This window comes from Osmerus mordax, chromosome 1 (genome assembly GCF_038355195.1).
Source record: "Osmerus mordax isolate fOsmMor3 chromosome 1, fOsmMor3.pri, whole genome shotgun sequence".
Lineage (NCBI taxonomy): Eukaryota > Metazoa > Chordata > Actinopteri > Osmeriformes > Osmeridae > Osmerus > Osmerus mordax.
In genome coordinates, this window is record NC_090050.1 from 19,680,563 (window position 1) to 19,690,405 (window position 9,843).

Here is a 9,843-nt window from a genome sequence, read left to right on the forward strand (position 1 = left end):
CAGTGCATTCTCATGTTGATGTGACGTAACGATCACATGATCAACGTGTTATAGCGGAACCACCTGCGCGGGGCAGGGCACTGATTAAACTACACGAGTCAAATGTATCAGATTCAGGTTTTTATTCAATATTTTCTTAAATAGCAATCATATTCCACAAACACATAAGTAAAAACGAAATCAATGCAAATTCCAGTTTTATTCAAGATCCATTGATCTCAGTGGTAGAGGCAGGCAAACGAGGGAAACTAAAACAATTTACTCACAAAATGTAAACACCACAAATACTACAGTACTAGCAGATATTTATAATGATAGTTATAATAATGATAAATTAAATTTTATTTTTAGATTTTAATGTTTCAGGAGAAACGTCTTGCTTTAGAAAGCATATGCCCATGATGCAATCATTAAAACCCATTACTTAAACTTAGACCTATAGGTTGGAACAGTAATATGATGGTAAAACTTAATTTTAGGCTTTGGAATCATGCTCAGTGTAATTAAGCAAAAGTTCAAATCCTTTTCAGAGAAGTCAACCAAAAAAGCTATTTTTGTGAATATCCAATCCTGTCTAGGTATTGTCCAAAAATATGCCTAAAGTCCTTCTATAGGTGCACATATAGCCTACCTTATGGAGCTTATTTAATTGGTAGAAAATCAAACTAACCACCCTGTTGCACTAGAGGTGCTTTAGAATATGTACACTATATACACAGACACACCCTGTACACTTTGCGTACCACTAAAAAGTTGTAGTCTTTGTGCTTCTTCATGTATTTGCATTGTCAAACGCTCTGGGGTTGTTGGAGCTCATCAGATCATGGAGCCATTATGATTCCTAAACGGCAGGAATGTAGGCTAGCTATACCTGAATCAAGCAAGACATTTCTTCCCCTTTTCCTAGAAGATTTAGAGAGGGAGGGGAGAACAGGTAGAAGGTCAACACAAAGCCACTGTTCCTGTGCCACATGTGCTTTGCTCCTAGATTGTACAACACACATGGCAAAGAAACAGCAAATGATGAAGCTCTTGATCCATCAGATGTCTGAGCTTGGCGCAAGTTTCCAAGGGATGTCCAGAGGCAGCAGTTATGGAGAGTCATGTCATGGGACTGAGCACTGCATTTAATCGTCTCACTTTAATAAACCCCCTCAGCTATGTAGCAAATTGCTGATAGAATGCCAGCTTGACCCTTTCAATATGGTGGCAAAGCTTAATAGCAGGCCCTAACTTCAGGTCCATGCACTCCTGTACAGTGGGGAGGTTAAGCAGGAGTAGAGCCTGTCCATCAATCTCCTGTAAAACACATACAAAGGTCAAAGGTCAAGATAATAAGGTATTAGAAACATTATACGTTATTGGGAATCATTCTATTGATCTTGTCAGTATGTCACATGAATGTACCAGGGAATATTATATTACCTGATCCAAAAAGATGCGAGCCAAGGGAGCACAGTCAGTGGTCTTAATGAAACGCACTACGTCAGTCACACTCCACTCCAGAGGGCTTGTATCTAAACACAGCTTCGGTGGCACCTCTGTTTTGGAGCTCTGCAAACCAGCACAGAACGAAGAGATGCATAAAAAAATGTCAACCACACACTAGGTAAAGACATGACTTTGAAGAAACCCGAATTGGCCTCATTTGAATGTATAGTCACAGTCCAGCACTGGCAGCATGCTAACCTTTGGCGAGGGAGGCCGGTTCTCATCATCGGAGAAGGATGGGGAGCGAGGTTTCCTGCGCCTACGGGTTGGCCTAGGTGTAGCAGGTGGGGAAGGGGACGGGGTCGGGGGTTGAGACTTGCCGGCAGAATATTCAGAATCATCCTGGAGGTCATCCTGGAGCTCTGAGCCAGAATCTTCACTCAGAGAATCATCATCATCTAGATCCTCTTCCTCACCACTGCCCTGTAACACCAACACGGGTTATGGTCTTGGGATTCAGACCATGTCAAAAGGTGAACCACATGGTGTGTGTCGGTGTGCGTGCGTTACCTGTGGTGAGCCAGCAGGCGTGTTATCCAGTGAGGCTGAGGAACGTCTCTTCTTGTGTACGAAGAGTTGCTTTCTCCTCTTCCTCCGCCTCCCTCGTCTCTTGGCTCCTCCCTCCAGGTTCGAGTGACCCCCAGGAGGCCGGCCCACTCGCTTACTCTTCTTCTTGCCATAGTAATAGGCTGCGGTGAACACACGCACATGGATGACTAGGGGAAACTATGCAGGCAACACAATTCATCTACAGTATATGTAATCTAACCTGTTATCTAAACTATTACATTTCCTGGTTAGAATGTATATTTAGCCAAAACATAAAGACATTGAACTTAGAGAAGGTTCAACTGACTGTATTTGGTCTTGGTGAGGACAGAGCAATTCTCTGAGCAGTGCTCCAGAACCATGCGTGGTCCAAACAGGTTAGGGCAGCACTCCAGCTTGATGCAGGTTTTCCTACAGAAGTCAGCAACACGGTCTGCAGTGCGCACTATCTCCACCGTGGCACGGTAACTCTTGCCTTTGTACCTTATGATAAGAAACACAGTCTCTGGGTTAAAACGAGACACATCATACTTATGGTAAAAATTACCGTTAGCTTGAATCGGCCTCATTAACTGAATGTACCAGGATTTCACGTGTCCCTTACTTGGCTTTCAGCGTCTCCCCGTGGCCATGCCAGCGCCCCTCCTGGTCCAGCTGCAGCTCCCTCAGCACACGGCTGGGCTTGTAGGCTGAGTTAATCAGCAGGGTCAACACCTGAACAGGACACACAACAGAGAGGGCTGACACATAAGAGTTGTACATGGAAGGATGTTAGTCCTAATGTTTAATAGCAAACTATCCCCACCTCTTTGAGGACCAGTACACAGTTGCCTGGGCCAATGAACTGGGGCAGCTCAGCAATGCGCCCCTTGTTCAGGTAAGGCCCAGAGAAACACCGGTGGTTGAAGTAGATTTTGGGGCAGCAATACTTTCCATTTCCTTGTCCTAAGTTACGGCACAAAGTATTTAGTCAGAAAGGAGGGAATATTTAACATGGCATCAAAATAGGAGTAGTGGTGGTCAGTAACAAAATACTACAAAAACAACCCTCACCTGTCTCTGATTGGCTGGCTGACTGCTGCTTAAAAGAGTCAGGTGACGTGGATTTGGGCAGGGCTCGGCTATTGAGTAAGAGGCAGTGGTTAGGGGCAAAGTGCAAAGGACAGAATGTTAATCAAACTAAGATGAATAGCCAGGACAACATTCCCTCCCTCTCAGTCCTGCATACATACTGTTTCTCAGGTTGCACCACAGCAATCCGTCTCTGCTTTTCAACTAAAAGAAAAGTGTTACAAATTAATAATTAGTATAAATAAATAAATATTTTTTTTAGTTGTCTCTTACTGTCCCAAAAATAAGATATTCTTTGCTCTACATGGTAACAAATACATACACTGGAGGTGGCTGACCACACAAATATGTGTTTCCCCTCTAGAGAACACCAACCTTTAGGCTTTATGGGATAGAGGAGGGGGTAGCCATTTGTCTCGCACCAGCTGACAGGAAAGATGTCTAATGAGTCCACGTGAACTATCAGCTCTGGCATTGGCTGCTTAAGCCCTGAACAGAAAGAAAGGAAGATGGATAAGTGTACATGAAGTTTATCTGTAAGCGCTTTAGCATGAACAGCTCAGATAAATGCTCACCTTCCAGGCTAAGCCACATGTGCTGCCCTTTGACCTTGGTGACTGTTGCAACATGAATGTGCTCAGGCGAGAGAGGGTTCACTGCCTCCAGTTTCATGGTTTCCTTAAAGCTGTGGTCTGTCTGGTCCTGAGAAGAGAACAGAAAAGAGGGAGGCTTTCACAAGCTAGCTTTACTGCATGTTTTGGGGTTGTAAACACACTGCAATATGTGCACTGTGGTGCTCAAGCAGTTGCCCTAACTCACTGTGGGGAAACAGTGCTGTGGAGCTGCCTCAGCCTCACACTGTTTAAGGTAGTCAGCCCAGTCAAAGTCCTGCCCCTGGTATCCTACAGAATGACAGAGAGGGGAATATAAATGAACGCAGTGAAGGAAAACCCAAGAGACAGAGGGCAAGGGTAGAAAATCAAGCATGGGAAAGAAAGAGAAATAACTTTGAGTCATGAAGGAAAACATCAGAGTTTTCCAACCCAACACACCTTTTGGGGAGCTGAGAGGGACCCCGTTCTTGAGGCTCCACTGAGCAGGAAAGATCCCAGGACTGTTTCTGTGGCACAGGAAGGATCTCCCACTGTCCTCTGGCCCTTCATCACAACGGAGATCATCCATCTTCACAAGGAAGTACTGCTCATTGAACACCTGCAGGAAATATGAGTGAGCATGATGTGTTGTCTAACCATCTCACCTCAGCAATGCTAGTGATGATGCAAGTCAGTCGAAGAAATAACTGAGGGCAGTATTCAGACAGAAGAACAGAGTTAGAGGTGAGGGAGGATATATAGAAGGCTATTGCCTTGACGACTGTGGCAGGACTGATACAGAAAGGGGCAGCAGGGTCGACAGCTTCCAGTTTCATCCCGTCGGTAAAGCAGTGGGTTGAGATTGCAGGTCGGTCCTGAGGCGCACAAAAAACATACCCAATTAGCACAGAATAAACACCACCCAGACCTTTAAAACACTGGAACATGGTTTACCTTGGAGAACTCTTCAGTCAGTGCCACATCCTCAGCATGATCTCTGATTCGCTGTCTCACATCTTCCCACTCTTCTTCCTTGCACAGGGGGATGAGGTCTGAAAGAAGGAAACACATCTTATTGAGAAAAACCAATGTAGCAATGTAGCAGATCCTGTGTAAATTGGCTTATATTGCTATCATCTGAACAATATCAGTCATTAATCAGTGAGACCGGGATCTCCCAGGAAGCGGCTGACCTGTATGTGGCCTAAGGGTGCAGGCGTTCTCCTTAGCCCAGCCAGGTGGGTGGAGGCGTGGGTGGAAATAGTAGAGCCAGAGGGAGGAGAGAGGATCTGGGAGTCCCTCTGTGCCAAACAGGCGCAGTCTTAGCCTGCCCCCCACATTCTCCTCAACCTCTGCAGCCCAGGCCACCGCAGGGTCTTGGCTGTCCTGCACCTCCACACTGCAGCCTGGGCTCAGCAGATCCACTGGGTCCTTCCCACGCTGGGGCTGGGGACAGACATAGACACAGAGACAGAAAAACACTCAGTAATACACACACAACAATGGACACACTCACAAACTCATACATATGGAGGATGTGCTGCCAGGAATGTGCATTGCATTTGTTATAAACTAGAGTAGAAGAGAATATAAATGACATCTACATCTAAACTTCACTGTGCAAGGGTTGGATACATCCTCTCAAGGCAATGGGGTCATTGAGCAGACAGGTAAGAAAAACTAGTTTCTGAAACACACATTTCAGATTCCTCCTTGTCAGCTGCCTCTAGTATAAGTGTGAGGGCCAAGCATGCTCTTACCCCTTCCAGCAGGTTGGCAGGTGCGCTGCACTCCTCTGCCAGGGCCCTCTCCAGCAGGGCCTCCCAGTCCGGGTGTTTCTCACGCACACCTGAGAGGGAGACACAGAGAGGGTATTACCACACGTACGATAAGGTCACAGAGGTATGACACTGCCAGCATATCCAACACTGGTACTTCGTCACAACTGGTCACTATTTTGTGTCAAATAAAGCAGTGATATTGGGTATTATATTCAACAATCATGTCCTTTATTGTTTGTCACTACTGTGTAATAAGTGATTACACTGATAGCTCTCCTCAGCGCTCTCACCTTCAGGAGCCTTCATGACTTTGCCCTGCTTCCTGCTCCATCCAAGCGGATGAAGGTCCGCTGTCATGATGTCACACCAGAAGTCAGCGCGACGGTCATCCTGGTACCCTTCGTAGCGCAGCAACAACAGCTGGCCGCAGGTAGTAATGATGGAGGCCACCCAATAAGGTCCATCTGGCTCTGAGCGTACACATACCTCCAGCTTCATGCCCGGGGTCAAGCCTGTCTGTAGGCCCTGGTCCACCTGAGACACAGGGGGTGGAGGGGTAGAAGAGGACACAGAGACTTACATATTGATATCAGATAGTTGGTTCAGTGGCAAATCATTCTTACACTCATCTGAGAGTGTGCGTAGAACAAGACTTGTAAGGAATACATTAGGAATATGAAAGACATGTTGACTTACATGTTTAAAGGCATGATGGGGAACAGACACTGCCCCATTCTCCTCTAGATAGTCATCCCAGCTGAAGTCAGACACATCCTGACCAGAGTCTCCATCTAGGCAAATGCACAGATAAACATTGTATATATTTTTTTCGTCGCTGCAGTAACCTGCAGTTGAAAGGTACAGTACTCACCAGACTCCAGAGGCTCATGGCTCATGTTTGGTCTCCCTATAGGCCAGGTCAACAGCTATGAAGAAACACAGAACAGGGCAGAGGTCACTAGTATGAACAAGAAGAACCCACATCTTAAATACCACAGGAGAACAGATGGCAAATACACCATCAAAATTAGACACAAAATTCCATCTCTGAGGTCTTCATTTTTTGGGAGTGAACCATGCCTTTAACTTGGGATACGTCCAGAATTTGGCTTCATTGTTTCAAACAAATCTTTTCCAAAAAAGAATGTGGCATTCACATCAGAGTTTCACACATTTAAGTTTCCGCCTACTGCGAAAAGCGGATAAAATGAGAAGATGGCATTTCTAAACCAGCAATGAGAAAGCATTAGGGATGACAATGGCTGTGGGGTTTATGTAAAGGATGCGAAGGGTAGCTCCTCTGTCACCGCTGCTCCATTCAGCCGCCCTGTCAAGCCTGTCTTTGTCATCGCTGACGTCTCTATTAAAGACGAGACGGCCGTCAGACAGGCTCCCCCTGAACACCGGCCGGCCACCACGACCCCCGCACTCCTGCAGGATCAGCCAGGCCCTTTCACACACGACCCCACTGCCCTGCCAGGCTCAGCTAGCAGGCTCACACAAACACTACACACACAAGATATTGTTGTGCTGGGGGGGAGGGGGGGGGGGGGTTACACTCCAACACAGGAGTGGATGAAAAGAGCAGCAAAGAAATGTACAATGTCTCAACCATCACATGTCGATGTAGAATCAAACTGATATTATCAAAGAAGTCTATACTATTAATAACATGAGAAGGGTTGATTTCCACCCCCCCCCCCCCCCCCCCGATGTAATGGACTCCTTTGTTATATATAAGTGATCTATAATGCTAGTTGATGGTCATTTTCAAGATACAGAACTATTTTATATAACAATAACAAGTCTTTAAAGATAAAATAATTGGGTCTCGAGTGTCTAAACTTCAGATCAATTCTGATAGTTCGGTGGGCGTAGACTTATGCAAATGTTTAGTTGATTGACAGCTTCAAATATTGCTTTGGAGGGAAAAAGGACACATGCTGGTTGCTTAGGTGTTATATTTCCATATGGACTGAGAGAAATAGAACACACTTCCCTGATGATACATGACTCATATTTGAGATTAGGTGACATCAATGTCAACTGGTTGATCCTGGTAACTGCTCAAAATGCAGAAGACAACTCTTGAAATAACAATGTCATTATTGTCTTGTACTTTGTGATGATTGTAGTACGTATACAATTACACAAAAACACCCTTATTGAATTACTTGAAGACTTTACAGAATCTTTAAAACACACACACAAACTGCACAAAATGAGATGGCCTTTTCCTGAAAACAATAGCCTACACCATTAACTCACTCACCCTGAAAGGAAAGAGAAACCAAACTCAGTGAAGGTCTACAGTGCCCACACAACCCTTGCAGATATGTCCTTTCTATCTCTTGCTGGATCATATGATCAGTGTTTAACATACCATAAAAGCATATGCAGACCAGGCAACTGAAAGTAAATGCAAAAAGACAAACTAGACAACAGAAGAGAAACTATCTCTAAAAATGTATCTTAAAATGTCCTGTGACGTTCACACAAAAAATTTGAAGTTACACTTGAACAAAAAAAAAAACATAACCCTTTAAACATCAGGGTATACTGTCAACCATTGATTTACTCTTCAGAGAGATGGATATGGCCACCATCGTATTTCTGGAGTATGGAAGTTGAGAAATATGTTCTAGGTCATCTGACACATCTGTTTTGGAGTACTACAGATTTGATTTAATAAAAAAAAAAAAGCCAAATGATACACCTCAGGCGTCAGTGATTGTCCAAGCGCTGTCGAAAATTAACAATATTTTTACTGACTGCATAAAACGTATATAGGCCTACCAATACATAACACAACCAGTCAATTGATAGAACGTTTCATTGCGGTTTGTCAGTTGATAGAATGTTGCTCGGATTATTCAAGTTGCATAACTAAGGAAGTTGATAAGGAGAGAAAACGTTGCTATTGCCAACGTTGAAATGGTCCAATGTACAGTATCAATGCTAGCTCCAAGTAGCCGTATTATAAATAACTTACACGAAACCCCAAAATGTAAACATCCAACTAAAATGAGTTGATTCCCTTAGTATAATAAACAGCTTTGCAGCGTGCAGCGGTAATAGATAATAGCTTAACCATCCGAACAAATACGAACGGCTTAATTCCAGAACAGATTGCTGTGAATTATCCGTAGAGGCTTTCAATGACTGGTTTCTAACTGACAAACGCGGTCTTCGGCAATAGATGGGCCATTAATGCAATTGCTTTGCAGACACTACCGCCGATTATCCAACTTTACTGGTAGGCTACGTCCATTGAGGAGAAAGGCACGGAAAGCAAGAAAGAAAAAAACAAACAAAATAGCGTCTATTTTTGTGCCATGTAGGTCAATTCTGATGCCAAAGGCACAGCGGTCGAAGGGGGGCTTATTCGACACATGCTAAAAACGCCTGTGACCAAGTCAAGTTACTGAAACGTCATGGCTTGAGCAATACATAGCGAGCAATAAGGGCGCTTGCACTCGACCGAGCCCGAGTCATCTTTTTTAGAGACGGGAAAAAAGATGCAGACATCACCAAAATGCAGGTTACCATAATGAGAACATAATAAACAAAACATAGTATGTGAGTATTTAGTCACAAAATTCGTTTCTTACCAGTAAATAGTTTTTCAAGTCGGTTTTAGATGCCGTTCCTTTCCGCCTAGTCGTTCACGACCTCATTCCAATATGGCACAAACTGCAACTGCGCATGTTCTGCCGCCTATATCCACGTTCTAAGCCCGGATAGCTGATATTGTCGGTGTTGAGCATGAAAAAATGACTTCCATCTTCACACAATAAAATTTGACATATCCAAAACCAAGTATAAAATCCAGAAGGAAACTAGCAAGATTATTTTTCTTTTAATTCATACTTTTTCTTTTCGAAAAAGCTAATGTCCAATAAATCGTCAATGTCCGACTGGGTGCACGTTTGGTCCAATTCCCCTATGGATTCAACACTTTGTTAATCGTTGAACTAGAATAGGCAATGGATTGCATTCATGATCGACCCACTTTCGTTTAATGTCATTTAAGTGATGAAATACAAACTGTGATGTCGACTTCAACCATCTTGAAAAATATTCGAGTTGCTTATTTCAGCATCATTGTTCGGTCTATCGAAAATATAGCAATGTAAAATAATAAGTGTTATTTTATTGGAACGGTTGAATGCACACACTGTTGACAAATTTACAAGACAATCGTTGACGTTGGCATAACCTGCTTGCCATGGTCAAGAAAGTAGCATACCGATTTTTTTACAGAATCTGGAAGAAATCGTGATAAGAAGCTTGATAATTTGTGTTTGCTGTACAATGAAAAAATCAGTTTCAATTACAATGTATGAGCTAATTTAATG

General features: G+C 43.8%; 1 protein-coding gene across 2 annotated transcripts; it reads right to left on the minus strand.

Moving 5' to 3' along the window:
* Positions 1-180: 180 nt before the first annotated feature.
* On the minus strand, positions 181-9,167 carry sfmbt1 (Scm like with four mbt domains 1). 2 transcript variants are annotated; one of them, XM_067236188.1, is made up of 21 exons: positions 9,097-9,167; positions 6,357-6,411; positions 6,182-6,276; positions 5,776-6,019; positions 5,465-5,553; positions 4,898-5,150; positions 4,659-4,756; positions 4,478-4,579; positions 4,164-4,323; positions 3,931-4,013; positions 3,687-3,813; positions 3,487-3,600; positions 3,273-3,315; positions 3,094-3,161; positions 2,846-2,985; positions 2,645-2,754; positions 2,348-2,523; positions 2,002-2,180; positions 1,690-1,914; positions 1,426-1,554; positions 181-1,299 (listed from the first exon to the last, which is right to left on the minus strand). In XM_067236188.1, exons 2-21 carry the CDS (start codon positions 6,379-6,381, stop codon positions 1,159-1,161), a joined length of 2,601 nt encoding a protein of 866 aa, XP_067092289.1. In that variant the 5' UTR covers positions 6,382-6,411; positions 9,097-9,167; the 3' UTR covers positions 181-1,158. The 2 variants fall into 2 exon arrangements, with proteins under 2 accessions (XP_067092289.1, XP_067093071.1); XM_067236970.1 differs by lacking the exon at positions 9,097-9,167 and adding an exon at positions 8,478-8,552.
* Between the last annotated feature and the right edge of the window lie 676 nt (positions 9,168-9,843).